The sequence below is a fragment of the Danio rerio genome, chromosome 6 (assembly GCF_049306965.1).
Source record: "Danio rerio strain Tuebingen ecotype United States chromosome 6, GRCz12tu, whole genome shotgun sequence".
NCBI classification, from domain to species: Eukaryota; Metazoa; Chordata; class Actinopteri; order Cypriniformes; family Danionidae; genus Danio; species Danio rerio.
In genome coordinates, this window is record NC_133181.1 from 3,282,501 (window position 1) to 3,297,817 (window position 15,317).

The 15,317-nt window shown below is 33.6% G+C and overlaps 1 protein-coding gene across 20 annotated transcripts in view; it reads left to right on the forward strand.

The window, feature by feature from the left end:
- The window catches only part of szt2 (SZT2 subunit of KICSTOR complex), a 174,765-nt gene that overhangs the window by 128,022 nt on the left and 31,426 nt on the right, over positions 1-15,317 (forward strand). For 14 of the 20 annotated variants that reach the window (XR_012407532.1, XM_073953541.1, XM_073953547.1 and 11 more), the window contains 6 exons: positions 6,625-6,889; positions 8,451-8,530; positions 10,707-10,832; positions 11,660-11,862; positions 13,235-13,343; positions 13,618-13,701. Coding sequence is in view for 18 of the 20 variants with exons in the window: in XM_073953541.1 (XP_073809642.1) it covers positions 6,625-6,889; positions 8,451-8,530; positions 10,707-10,832; positions 11,660-11,862; positions 13,235-13,343; positions 13,618-13,701 (867 nt within the window). In the remaining 2 variants the exon portion in view is untranslated. The remainder of the gene's footprint in view (positions 1-6,624; positions 6,890-8,450; positions 8,531-10,706; positions 10,833-11,659; positions 11,863-13,234; positions 13,344-13,617; positions 13,702-15,317) is intronic. The other 6 variants (XR_012407533.1, XM_073953539.1, XM_073953542.1 and 3 more) reach the window with 1 other exon arrangement.

Genomic DNA, 15,317 nt, shown 5'->3' on the forward strand with positions numbered 1-15,317 from the left:
GATGTGACAGATGGGTGGATAAAGTGGTAGATATATTGATAGACTGATGAATATAGATGCATGATTGAATGATGAATTGATGTGTAGATGGATGGATAAAGCAGTCTTTATATAAATATATAGACTGATAGATGGATATGTAGCTGTCAATCAATGTATTGACGAAGCATCAAGTGAGTCATTTGATTCAGTTCGTTCAGTGAAGGATTCATCTGATTTGCTTTGATTCAAACTTGTAATCACGGAGTCTGAATGACTCATCAGTTGAGTGAAAGTACACTGGTGAAAAACAAAGTCTAGCAGTAAGGCAAATAAAAAGTGTGTGGGAGATGAACACAAACCCTCCAAGATTCATCTTGAAGATAACGACAGTCCTTCAGAGATAAACTTTACAGCTGACAGCCAACAGAATTTAAGCCAGTGTTTATTTCCGGGCGTCCAGGACTGCTCTGCTTCCAGCGGGTGAGAATATGTGGAGTTCAGTCTGACAGCAGACCCTGAACAGCGAATATTAAGACACTGCCTTGTCCTCAAGGAAACAGAGTGAGGACTGAGAATAGAGTTTCATGTCAGTCAGTCTGCGCTGACTGTTGTTTGACATTTTATTTGTATTTATTATTTTTTTTGTTTGTGTGTGTGTGTGAAGTTGGAGTCAGAATTAATTAACCCTCCTGAATTTATTTTATATTTTTTTCCCCAATTTCTAATTAATGGAAAGATTTTGTCAACACATTTATGAACATAATAGTCTTTATAACTCTAATAGTTTCTAATAACCATGATGACAGCACATGATATTTGACTAAATATTTTTCAAGACACTAGTATTCAGCTTACGGTGACATTTAAAGGCTTAACTGGGTTAATTGGGGTAAAGTTATGGTGATTAGGCAAGTCATTGTATAACAGTGATTTGTTCTGAAGACAATACAAAACTAATATTGCTTAAGGGGCTAATAATATTGAACTTAAAATGTTTTTTTTTTTTTTTAATTAAAAACTGCTTTTATTCTAGCCGAAATAAAACAAACAAGACTTTCTCCAGAAGTAAAAATATTATTGGAAATACTGTAAAAAAAATTCTCAATCTGTTCAACATTTCTTTTTATTTTTTTTATATTTTATTTATTTTAATTATTCAGTTCATAGTTATTTTTTCTCTTTTATTTATGATTGTATTTATGTTTAATTTCTTGACCTGATTTTTTTGGAGTTCTTCTTTTTGTGTGCATTTTTACTTGCTTTTTATTGATAGTTTTTACTTCTGTTGCATATTTCATTTTTTTTTTCTTTTCATCATTCATACACAGTTTTTTAATATTTAAATAGCTAAAATTGTATATGGGTCGCCACAGCGGAATGAACCGCCAACTTATCCAGCATATGCTTTTACACAGCAGATGCACTTCCAGCTGCAACCCAGGAAACACCCACACACTCTCACATGTAAACTCATACACTGCAGTCAATTTAGTTCATCCAGTTCACCTATAGCGCATGTGTTTGGACTGTGGGGGAAACCGGGGCACTCGGAGGAAACCCACACCAACACGGGAAGAACCTTTTTGCTTTGAGCCACCACGTAGCCATCTATATATTTTTAATATAATTATTTTAGTATTGTTATGTGTTTGATTTCTTAACCTGACTTTTCAGCAGTCCTTTTTTTCTTTCTGCATTTGTTCTTGCTTTTTTATATAGTTTTTTTTTTTTTATTTGTGCATATGTTATTTCATTTTTATTTCTTAAATTACTCCATACTAAATTCTACTGTTCCAAAATATTATAAATGTTTCTTAGAAAAAATGTATATATTGTGTTTAATAGAGAAAAAATGTTTTTTTTTTTTTTTTTTTTACCCGGATATTTAAAACTACTATTTTTTAGAGCAGTAATCACAATACCATAAATCCGTGGTATTTTTATCCAAGGTTATCATACTGTCAGAATATTATTTACTTATTTACTTGCCTTTTCTTTCAAACAAAAAATAAATAAATAACTAAAGTGCATGCGGGTGGCATGATGCTTCAGTGGTTAGCACTGTCACCTCACAGCAAGAAGGTCACTGGTTTGAGTCCCGGCTGGGTCAGTTGGCGTTTCTGTGTGGAGTTTGCATGTTCTCCCCTTGTTGGTGTGGGTTTCCTCTGGGTGCTCTGGTTTACAGATCTGCGCAAGACTAAATTTTGAATCCCGCTCCCGCCAGGTTTTAGCCCGAACCTGACCGCTCCCGCTTATATTCAGCATTTGTTGTCCCGCTGCCCGACCTGCATGGTTTTCTACCTGCCGCGCTTGTTCCCGGTAACGGATGAGGGGGAGGAGAATAAAACCGAAAAACCACCTAGCTATACAGAGTCCAGATAGCCTATAACAAACCGTACAAACACACACACACAGCACAAAGCTCTCTCTCTCATTCGCACACTCACACACACACATAGACCGCCACAAACAAGCTAAATGCAGCATCACGCTGTCTCATTCACATACATAAATACGCGTGTTCGTTTGCTCGGGAGTCGGGAGCGATATTATTAGACCGCTTGCTCCCGTCCAAAATTAAACTAGTTACCGACCACTCCCGGGCTTTATTCGGAATATTTATTCCCACGCCGCATGAAATCTTGTCTGGTCCCGCTGTACAGCCACAGGAATGCAGACCTCTACTTTGGTTTCCCCCACAAGTCCAAACACATGCGCTAAATGGGAATTAAATTAGCTATGAGTGTGTGTCAATGAGTGTGTATGGATGTTTTCCAGTACTGGGTTGCAGCTGGAAGGGCATCGGCTGCGTAAAACAAATGCTGGAATAGTAAGCGACCCCTAATGAACAAAAAGACTAAGCCAAAGGAAAATAAATGCATGAGTAAAGTGCATGCCAGACTCTGTTATTTCCCTGCCAGTGATTCTTCGCTTTTAATCTCCTCAGTTGATGAGAAGCTACTGTTCTATTTAATACTGTTAAAAAGTTTTACATTTCAAAATTAACATAAATATTAAATATTATGTATTATAAAAGGCATCATGGTGGCGCAGTGGGTAGCGCGATCGCCTCACAGCAAGTAGGTCACTGGTTCGAGCCCCGGCTGGGCCAGTTGGCATTTCTATGAGTTTACATGTTGTCTCTGTGTTGGCGTGGGTTTCCTCCGGTTTCCCCCACAGTCCAAACACATGCGCTACAGGTGAATTGGGAAGCTAAATTGTCCGTAGTGTATATATGGGAATGAGTGTGTATGGGTGTTTCCCAGTGATGGGTTGCAGCTGGAAGGGCATCCGCTGTGTTAAACAAATGCTGGATAAGTTGGTGGTTCATTCCACTGTGGCGACCCTGGATTAATAAAGTAACTAAGCCGACAAGAAAATGAATGAATAAATGAGTTTGCATGTTCTCCCTGTGTTTAATGCATTTCGTGGGTTTCCTCCATGTGCTCTGGTTTCCCCCACAGTCCAAACACATGTGCTATAGGAAAATTGCTGGAATATTGGAGAACATATGCTGGAATAGTTGGCGGTTCATTCCACTGTGGCGACCCCTGATGAATAAGGGGACTAAGACAAAGGAAAATGAATGAATGAATGAATAAATGAATTTTTAAATGACAAAAAAATAAGATCTCTCAAAATGACACTACAAACATTTAATCTCACACTCGTTAGCAGTCATTAAGCACAAATACATCAGCATCAGCAATAGAAATGGCACGATAACCGGTTTCAAGGTTTATTCAAGAATATAATTTACTTATTTACCTTAATTTTCCCCTTAAATAAAAATAAATGAATAAATAATAAAGCGCATGGCAGAACTCTTTCATTTCCCTCAGTGATTCCTCACTTTTAATCTGTACAGTTGATGAGTGCTAACAGAAGGCAGATCCAGCATAGCAGAAAATTTGCCCTAACCGTCAATCATCTGTCAGAGTCCCAAGGGGCGGAGCTTAGGCACTCGAGTCCAGCTGATTGGCCCCCAGGGCATCCGCTATTCATTGGGCATCTGCTTCAGCTTCTTTTAGAAAAGCCTCCAAGTGGCCCTGGAGGACTTTTAACCAGTCTTCCAAACACTAACTCCCCCAAAAGTTCCCAACAAGTTCTTGGTTTTATGAGTTGCGTTTAATTGGGTGGTCTGAGGGAAAGGCCTCATGCTGCCGCGTGTTTTTTCTGCGTGTCAGTGGGTTTAATGCTGATCAGCTGTGGTAATGAACTCACGCTGCTCCTTCCTGGAAAAACTGAAGCCAAACGGCATGAAAAATCAAGACTTTCTGAAGGGTTATGATGTGAGATGAGCTTTGAAATCATCGACATGAAAAGATGAAGCTGAATAGAGTCTCTCACGCAGCGGAAACTGGGCTTTCGAGACCACCGTTGTTTTTCCGTCTTCTGTTTATTAAGCTAAAATCAATCTTTCTCTCCTGCATAACTTCCTGTGCTGTGTGCTGTCGGCATGACTGATCGCAAATGTATGGGGTTTTATACAGTGCTTTAAGAAATAAGATGGAAATGTTGAATGAGTTGTGTTTTAGGCCCAATATCGCCTTTATTTAGGCAACAATTATACTTTCTGAATTATTTTTTCCATGCATTTGTACATGCTTTTTAAATGCTAGCTTTTTCGTTTTTTTTTTTTAAGTCTTTCTTTCTTTTTCTTTATTTCTTTGTGCTTCTTTTTATATTTTCTTTTAGATGTTATTTATTTTTATTATTTTTAAAATCATTTTATTTCAATAAGTCAGTTCATGTTCATATTTAGTTTTTTTAGTTATTGTTGTATTTATGTTGGATTTTCTGTCCTGTCTTTTCAGGAGCCCTACTTTTGTCATGAATTTGTGCCTGCATTTATATATAAATATGTCTTCATTTTAATTGTTAAATTTTTATTTATTTATTTATTTATTTATTTATTTATTTATTTATTTATTTATTTATTTATTTATTTTATTTCTTGTTGAGTCTTCTTGTGCATTTGTGCTTGCTTTTTAATATATAGGTTTTTACTTTTTGCATAATTTTTTTCTTTCTTTTTCATATTTTTGATTAAGTTTTTAAGTTTCCTGTTTTATTTCATTTTTATAATTTCTTAAAAATAATTTTTTGATATTCATTTCAAGTATTCAGTCCATATTTATATTTAGTTTTTTATTTATCGTTGTATTTATTTTATGTTGTATTTCCTGGCCAGTTTCTTTCAGGAGCCCTTCTCTTATTTGTTCATTTATACTTGCTTTTTTATTCTTTTTTTTAAGCGCTTTATAAATAAACTTTGACTTGACTTGACTTATATATAGGTTATGTATTTCTTTCAGATTTACTTTATTTTTATATTAATTGTAATTGTTCAATTCCCATTTATTTTTTATTTATGTTTTATTTCTTGTCCTGTCTTTTCTGGAGCCCTTTTTTTTTCTTTTTTACCTACGGTTATTTATTTATATATACAGTTGAAGGCAGAATTATTAGCCCCCTTTTGATTTTGATTTTCTTTTTTAAATATTTCCTAAATGATGTTTAACAGAGCAAGGAAATTTTCACAGTATGTCTGATAATATTTTTTCTTCTGGAGAAAGTCTTATTTGTTTTATTTCATCTAGAATTAAAACAGTTATTAATTTTTTTAAAAACATTTTAGGGACAATATTATTAGCCCTTTTAAGCTATTTTTTTTCTCGATAATCTACAGAACAAACCATCTGTATACAATAACTTGCCTAATGACCCTAACCTGCCTAGTTAACCTTATTAACCTAGTTAAGCATTTAAATATCCCTTTAAACTGTATAGAAGAGTCTTAAAAAATATCAAGTAAAATATTATTTACTGTCATTTTGACAAAGAGAAAATAAATCTGTTATTAGAAATACATTTTTAAAACTATTATGATTAGAAATGTGCTGAAACAATCTTCCCTCCATTAAACAGAAATTGGGGGAAAAAATAAACAGGGGCGCTAATAATTCAGGGGGCTAATAATTCTGACTTCAACTGTATATATAAAATTTGTTTTACCATTTGTGTACATGTTATTTCTTTTTTTTTCTGTATATTTAATTATTCATAAATTTTTCTTTGGCTTAGTCCTTTATTTTTCAGGGTTCGCCACACTGGAATAAACCTCCAACTTTTCCAGCATATGTTTTATGCAGCAGATGCCCTTCCAGCCGCAACCCAGTACTGGGAAACACCCATACACTTAGATTTACACACACTGATACACTATGGGCAACGTAGCTTATTCAATTCACCTATGTGTTTTTACTGTGGGGGAAATCGGAGCACCCGGAGGAAACCCACGCCAACATGGGGAGAACATGCAAACTCCACACAGAAATGCCAACTGACACAGGCGGGGCTTGAACCAGCGACTTTCTTAATGTGGGGCGACAGTGCTTACCATGCCACCGTGCCGCCCTTTATATTAATATGATTCAATTTTGTACGTTTTATTTATATAATGGATTTCTTTCCTTGTCTTTGCAGGAACCCTTAATTTTTTCATGTATTTGTACTTGCTTTTTATGTTGAGGTTTTTATATTTGTGCACATTTTATTAATTTGTTTATTTTTTCTTTATATTGTTTTTAATGTATCATTTCATTTATATGATTGATTTCTCTCCCTCTCTCCCTGCAGGAGCAAAACCCATTCCTGAACTCCACGATGGAGGCAGACGCTCTATTAAGGAGTCCGGTTCCTCCGGCCGCCAGTAAGGATCCGGGTCGACTAGGCAGCTCTGCGCGTGTTCTTCCTCCTCTGCCATTTCCTGGTGAACTCGTGCCCTTTGATGAAGCTCTGAGAGACGTCAACACTAACAGACCCCTGAGCAGTCAGGACGGGGCTGATATAGTGGCTCGACACGGAGCCCAGCTGCTGGAGGTCAAAGCAGCTGAACGCAGAGGTACAAACACACACAATACTGTTATAACATTAAATCACACTGACACACATCCAGCAATCATAAAGTCAACTTGTTCTTGATGCATAATCACATTTTAACAACATTGTTTGTGATGAAGTACAGTACTGCTTTGAGGATAGCAGTTGACAAATATATATACTGTATTAAGGTACTCATATACACTATATAAAACCCACTATTGTTTATTTTAAAGGTTCCTAATGTTGTTTTATTGGTCTCCTACAGTAGATTTACATCCAACCAAGTGTCAAAAACATGTTAATATTCTCATAATTTCCATTTCAGCATCAGATTTTTCCTCACTGTGTAAAGAACTGTTGCTTCGAGAATCTGCTCTCTCTAAACCCCTCCCCCTCTTAAAGCCTTCTCTGCTCTGATTGGTCAGATGGCTCTCCTCATATAGTTCTACTATGCTCTGATTGGTCAGATGGCTCTGCTCATATTGTTCTACTCTTTGATGGGTCAGATGGCTCTGCTCAAAATGTTCTACACTGTTCTGATTGGTCCGATGGCTCGGCTCATGTTGTTCGACACTACTCTGATTGGTCAGATGGCTCGGCTCATAAAGTTCTACTCTCATTGGTCAGATAGCTCTGCACATATTGTTTTGCTCTCCTCTGATTGGTCAGATGGCTCTGCTCTTCTCTGATTGGTCAAGTGTCTCTGCTCATATTGTTCTACTCTTTGATTGGTCAGATGGCTCTGCTTATATTGTTCTACTCTTTGATTGGTCCGAAGGCTTGGCTCATGTTTTTTGAAACTCCTCTGACTGGTCAGATGGCTCTGCTCATAAAGTTCTGCTCTGCTCTGATTGGCCAGATGGCTTTTGCTCTTTTCCCCTCCACATGAGGCAGACAACTTTTATAAGCATCCAATACTTGAAAAATATTGTGCAATTCTGAGTGTGCTCCATACAGGTAAGTGAGCTTGACAAACCACGTGTAAAAGACACACTCTTTTCCTCTCCATATGCACCAGACACATTCTTATAAGCTTCCTGTAGTTCTTGAGAAACATTGTCGAATTCTAAATGTGCTCCATACAGGTGAGTGGGCTTGACAAACCACCTGCAGAATGCACTCTGTCCTCTTCATATCCACCAGACACCTTCTTAAAAGCTCCCTATACTTTTTGTAAAACGCTGCGATTCTGATTGTGCTCCACACAGGTGAGTGGGCTTGACAAACCAAATAAAAGAAATGTACCAAAAAAAGCCTTAGACTTGTTGTTAGTATTTGTATAATGCAACTATGATGATTTGAAGTGCTCATTTGCAAGTCACTTTAGATGAAACTGTCTGCTACATGAGTGAATATAAAAGTGTGTGTTTTTCACAATCAGCCAATGAAGACCATACACTGACATTATGACTGACAACTCATTTCAGGCGTCTCGGGATCTCTTTTAGGACACAGAACAGCACTTTTGCATTGACAAACAGCTGCATTACTCACTACATGAAAGGTCATATCCCCCCGAAAAACCATCAGAGGGGCTCTGAATCACTCTCCATTATAACATGACCTGTTTTGTTCCGCAGAGTTGGAGAGACAGATGAAGATCGAGAATCTGTTTGTGACGTGGCAGCAGCGCTCGGCTCAGTCCAACATGCCCATATCGGTGAGTTCAAAACCCTACACACACACACACACACACACATGCACACAAACACGTTAATATCTGCACACAATGAGTTCAGCTCGATCTGTGTTTTCCATCACGTTCCCTGAACATGGTTTTCTCAGCGGCTCATCAGGCTCAGATTCACTGGAGTGTGTGTGCGGATCTGCTGCTTCTCACACACAGATGCAGATCCGTGTAGGAGCGCGTGTTCGGCCCAGTTGGGTTTAATGAGATGTGGCGAGGACATTAAGAGACGCTGTAGTGTGTGAGATGTCTCTGTCATCGGCTGTAATCTCTCTTGCTTTCACTCAGATGACTGTGTGCTTTCTGCACAGCTGAGGTCTGCGGCTCTGTTTGCTTTTGAGGGTGTTTTGGTTGTAAGAAATCGATGCTTTATTCAGCAGGGAGGAAATCAGTGGATCAGAAGCGCTCGTCTTTCTGTTTGTGCTTCACTCTTAGTTTATATGTGCAGAGGTTGTTAATGTGTATGTTGTTTTTCGTTGAATTATCTTTGATTAACTTAAATTTTTACATGAGTTTTTACTGCAAAATGTTGTATTAATATTATTATTTTTTATTTTTCATCCTCTTTTACACCTGATTTGCCTTGCTTTTTAATGACTTTTTCTTAATTGTAAGCCTTTCTTTCTTTATTTTTTCTTTTTTTCTTTTTTGTTTGTTTGTTTCTTTCTTTCTTTTTTCTTTTTTCTTTCTTTCTTTCTTTCTTTCTTTCTTTCTTTCTTTCTTTCTTTCTTTCTTTCTTTCTTTCTTTCTTTCTTTCTTTTTTCTTTTTCCTTTTTCTTTCTCTTCTTTCTTAATTTAATTCTTTTCTTCTTTCTTCATTATTTCTTTTGTTTATTCTTTTATTCTCTCTTTTCTTCTTTTGTCCTTTTCTTCTGTTGTCTTTCTTTTCCTTTTTCTTTCTTTCTTTACTTTTTTCTTTTTCTTTCTTTTTCTTTTTTCTTGCTTTTTTCTTTTTTTCTTTTTTCTTTTTTCCGTTTTCTTTCCTTTTTTTGTTCATTCTTTTCTCGTTTATTATTTCTTTTGTTCTTTTCTTATATTCATTATTTATTTTAGTTTGTTATTTTATTCTCTCTTTTATTCTTTTGTCATTTTCTTCTTTCTTTCTTTCTTTCTTTCTTTCTTTCTTCTTTACTTTTGTTCATTATTTCTTTCGTTCATTTCTTTTATTTATCATTTTCTGTTCGTTCTTTTTTTATTCGTTATTTCTTTTGTTCTTTTCTGTTATTAATTATTTCTTTTGTTCGTTCTTTCGTTCTCTTTTGTTCTCTTGTCATTTCCTCCTTTTTTCTTTCTATCTTTTCTTTTTTTTTCTTTTTTCCTTTACTTTAATTTTTCTTATTTCTTTCTTTCTTTCTTTCTTTTGTTTGATATTTTTTGTTTTATCATTCTTTTCTTTGTTTCATTATTTTTTCTTTCATTCTTTCCTTCCTTTTTTCTTTCCTTTTCTTTCTTTTTTGCACTCTTATTTCTTTTTTTCATGCATTTATACATGCATCCTCTTGAACCTTTTAAACAATAAAAAATTTAATTTTAATTCTTCCTTTACTACATTTGATGCAATATATATATCGCCCATACATAAAAAAAAAAAAAACAATTGTAGCTAAATTTTAGCTGGTTGTGCAACATCTCTGTCTCTATTGGAGGTGTCAGTGTCAGTATGATTAATAAAACACTCTAGTATTTACTATAAATTACTATAGTATATTTTCATGTAGGTGTCTGACAACTGAAAATAGTTCTGGTGGCAGATATCAGAGCCTCTGTTAATTTATACCTTGTACTTTTGTGTTAACTTTTATAATTATTTATTTATTTAGGAGATGCCTCTTCATAGTCTGATTCCAGTGCCTCAGTATTAAACTGTTAAAATGATTATAATTAAATGAAATATTCTTAAGAATAAAATATGATGTGTCTTTGGAAGAGTGCACTTGCATTATGATGATATTATATTGTCGTTCTGGCATTATATAATGAGTGGCATAAATTGACCTTAAAATGACAAAAATATCATTTATTACAATATATTTTAATGCAATATATAGTACGACAAAAAATAAATAAATAAATAAATAAATAAAAGATATCATGACAGACCTATGCACACTCCTCTCTTTTAAAAGTGTGTTTGTTTGTGTGTGTTTAGGTGGCAGATCTGGACACTCTAAAGCAATCCTCTAGACTGGTTCATTACTGCGCCACACCACTGCTCTTTGACCCTGTGTTCAGAAAACAGATTCAGGAGGAACAGGTGCCACAGCCACAGATGAAGGTCTGTCTCTCTTCATCTTCCGCTAAATCGGTCTGTCTGTTTGTTGGATCCATACAACTGTTAAAATGGTTCATCATGAGGTAGAATAATTGATAATAACCCTAAGTTCGATACTAATCTTATAGCTTTACAAATGCTATTTTGTTTTATTTTATTTATTTTATTTTGTTTTATTTTATTTTATATTGTTTTATTTTATTTTATTTTATTTATTTTGTTTTATTTTATTTTATTTTATTGTTTAGTTTTATTTTATTTATTTTGTTTTGTTTTATTTTATTTTATTGTTTATTTTTATTTTATTTTTATAATTTTTTTTTATTTTATGTAATTTTTTATTTTGTTTTATTTTATTTCAAATGTATGTAAAAATAATTTGAACAATGTAATATTTTAATATTTTTTTATATTGTTCATACTGATTCCCAGAAAGTATTTAAACAGTTTATCTGTCCGAAAACTTCTAGTCAAAAGTAAAATCTCAGTTATATTCTGCTTAAAGGGCTAGTTTACCCAAAAATAAAAAGCATGTCACCATTTACTCACTCTTGAATTGTTTTCAAGCTTTATGAATTTGCTTCTTCTGTTAAACACAAAAGAAGATATTCTGAAAAATGTTGGAAACCTGTAACCATTTATTTTTATACTATTTGTTAGTCCTGCTATGGAAGTCAATGGTTACAGGTTTTCAAAATATCATATTTTATAACTTTTTCATTGGAAACAATTAAAGTAGAGTAAATAGTGAGTGAGTTTTTATTTCTGATTGAACTATCCCTTCAATATTTCCCTCAGTCGTCTGATGTTGTGTGTTTATCCTTGTCCAGAAGCGTCATCGCTCCAGTGACTCGACAGCCTCGGGCCGGGACCGCAGCTACAGCACAGACTCTGCAGAGATGCTGCCGAGCCGGCTGAAGGAGGAGCCGTGGCTGCAGGACATCTCCAACACCTTCCTGCAGCAGTACGTGCAGTATCTGCAGAGCATGGGCTTCATCCTGGTGCAGGTCCGGCCGCAGTCGCCAGCACGCAGGTCAGACAATTACTTTAAATGCGCACACTCAAGTGTTTCAAAACTTCTATGAGTTTCTTTATTGTGTTGAACACAAAGCACTATGTTCTGAGGAATGGTAAAAATGGGTAACCATTGGCCTCCATAATACAAACAAAATGGGTTTTGAAGAATTATAGAAATGGGTAACCATGGCCTTCCAAAGTACGAGCAAAATAGGTTTTGAAGAATGTTATAAGCTGGTAACAATTGACTTCTATGGCATGATCAACATATGATTTAAGGAATGTTAGAAACGAGTAACCACTGATTTTTATAGTACAAACAAAATGTGTTTTGAAGAATGTTCGAAATGGGTAACCATTGACTTTTGAAGTATGAACAACATATGATAGAAATGGGTAACCATGGCCTCCCAAAGTACGAGCAAAATAGGTTTTGAAGAATGTTATACACAGGTAACCATTGACTTCTATGGCATGATCAACATATGATTTGAGGAGTGTTAGAAACGAGTAACCACTGACTTTCATAGTATAAACAAAATGATGTTTTGAATAATGTTAGAAATGGGTAACCATTGACTTTCAAAGTACAAACAACGTATGTTTTGAAAAATATTAGAAACGGGTAACCATTGACTCCATAGGACGAACAAAATGTGTTTTGAAAAATTTTAGAAACGGGTAACCATTGACTTCTATAGTGCAAACAAAATATGTTTTGAAGGATGTTAGAAATGGGTAATCATTGACTACCATAGTACGAACAACATGGTTTGAAGAAGGTTAGAAATGGGTAACCATAGACTTCCATAGTACAAACAACATATGTTTTAAACAATGTTAGAAATGGGTAACCATTGACTACCATTGTATGAACAACATATGTTTTGAAGAATGTTAAAAAACGGGTAACCATTGCCTTCCATAGTATGAACAATATATGTTTGGAAGAATGTTAGGAATGGGTAACAATTGACTTTTGAAGTATAAACAACATATGATAGAAATGGGTGACCATTGCTTTCCAAAGTACGAGCAAAATAGGTTTTAAAGAATGTTAGAAACGGGTAACCATAGACTTCTATAGCCAAACAACATATGATTTGAAGAATGTTAGAAATGGGTAACCATTGGCTTTCATAGTATGAACAAAAATGTTTTGAAAAATATTAGAAATGGACTTCAAAAGTGCGACCAATGTGATCTGACTTCATAATTACAACTTCCCAGGAGTGTTTGAATGCATTGTATTCTTCTGTAATTCAGTGTGATTGCAAGCTGTGCATTTCCGTTGAATGAAAAGAGTGTTAAAGGGAAAGTGAGACTGTATTGGGCAGCAGGAGTGTGTGCTTCAGCTTTACAGACTGTTGTTCTGTCTGTTTCTGCAGCATCGCTCGAGCTCGCGCCGCCATGTTGAGCTCTCTGTCCACTGAAGGCAGATCTTCATTCTCATCGTTCTCATATAATAAGCAGAAGAGTGAAGACAGCAGCCCTAAGGTACACAAGCTTTATTTCACGTTTACGCATTACGCTAATTTTTAAGATTTATTCTTATTTGCATTACACATCACTTTGTCTGTATGTTTTACAGTTCAAATATACACACAGACTTTTCCATTTGCAGTCTAAATAAACCCCATCATTTTAGGAGAATAAAAAGAAGCATGGCTGTGTCTGCATGTCACAAGAATCAGACCTGTAGTTGCTTTCATAACAATCAGATTTGAAGAATCATAAAGATCCTACATTATATATGTGTGTGTGTGTGTAGCAGAGCAGTTCGTCAGGCTCTGTGTCGTATCACCTGCAGAGGGCGCTGCCGGGAGGAATCGTGCTGATGGAGCTGGCCTTTCAGGTAAGAGCTTCATCTTCTGTCTTCAGAGCAGAGTTTTTATTTTTCAGGCCTCAGAATCAGCACACAGCAGACACTGGGCTTTTACAACAACACTGAACGTCTCGGCAGACACAGAGGAGAAAGAGAGATGCTTAATGGAGTCTGCCTCGCTCGCGCACTATTTATGCTTATTAATATTTGAACACACAGAATCAACAGCGAGGAAACAACATGCCATCTGATCTCCAGCCTTCCTCACGCCTCACATCTCTCACAATTCACTTTCAGAGTGTTTTGAAGATATTGTTATTACGGCTGTCAAAATAATTCATTAAGACCTGATAATAATCATCATCATCAATATTAATAATGATTTGCTTATTTATGAATAATAAATCTATTTATATCAATCGTGTCATCATTTAGAATTATTATTAATTTTGTTATTCTTATACTTGTTATTAATAGTAGCAGTAATAATAATAGTAATAGCAATAAAAAAATGTAATATTGTTGTAATTATAATTCATACTTTATTGAAGCAGAAGTGGTAATAATAATGATATAAATAAATAATAATAAGAAATATTATCAGAAAATTCATTCATTTGTGATGTTTAGATGTTTGAGATTACAGTTTACTGTATGAATATTGAAATCACCAAATAGTCTTAAACAATAACTAAATGCTGTACAGAATGGTACAATAATAATAATAATAATAATAATAATAATAATAACAATAATAATAATAATAATAATAATAATAATATTAATAATAATAATAATATTAATAATAATAATATTAATAATAATAATAATAACCTTAATAATAATAATAATAATAATAATAACAATAATAATAATAATAATTATTATTATTATTATTATTATTATTATAGAAGTAGGAGTAGTAATACTAATAATTATTATTATTGTTATAATAATTATTAATTTAAATTATTATAATTATTATTATTATAGAAATAGTAGTAGTAATAATAATAATTATTATTATTGTTATAATAATTATTAATATAAATTATAATTATTATTATTATTATAGAAGTAGTAGTGGTAATAATAATAATAATAATAATGTAAATAATTATTATTATAGTATTATTTTATTTATTACTTTAAATATTGCTAAAATATTAAAGTATTTATTTTTTTAATTATAAATGTATAAATAAAGTTTAATTGTGAGGATCATTAAACAGTTAGTTTGTTGTAATAATTCTTATAAATAAAATAATAACACAAATTATTATTATTATTAGTAGTAGTAGTTACTATCATCATCATCATTATTATTATTGTAGAAGTATAGTGGTAATGATAACAATTATATTCATAATTATTATATTTTTATTATTATTATTATTATTATTATATTTATTACTTAAAAATTAAATAAATATTTATTTAACTTATTAATTTAGTTTACTTATTAAGTTTAATTGTTAGAATCAAGAAATAATTCTTATAAATAAATAAAATAATAATACAAAATTTTATTTTTATTACTAGTAGTAGCAGTTATTATCATCGTTATTATTGATGATGTAGTAGTGGTAATATTAATATTAATAATTATTTTATTACAATAATAATAATAATTATATTTGTTTCAT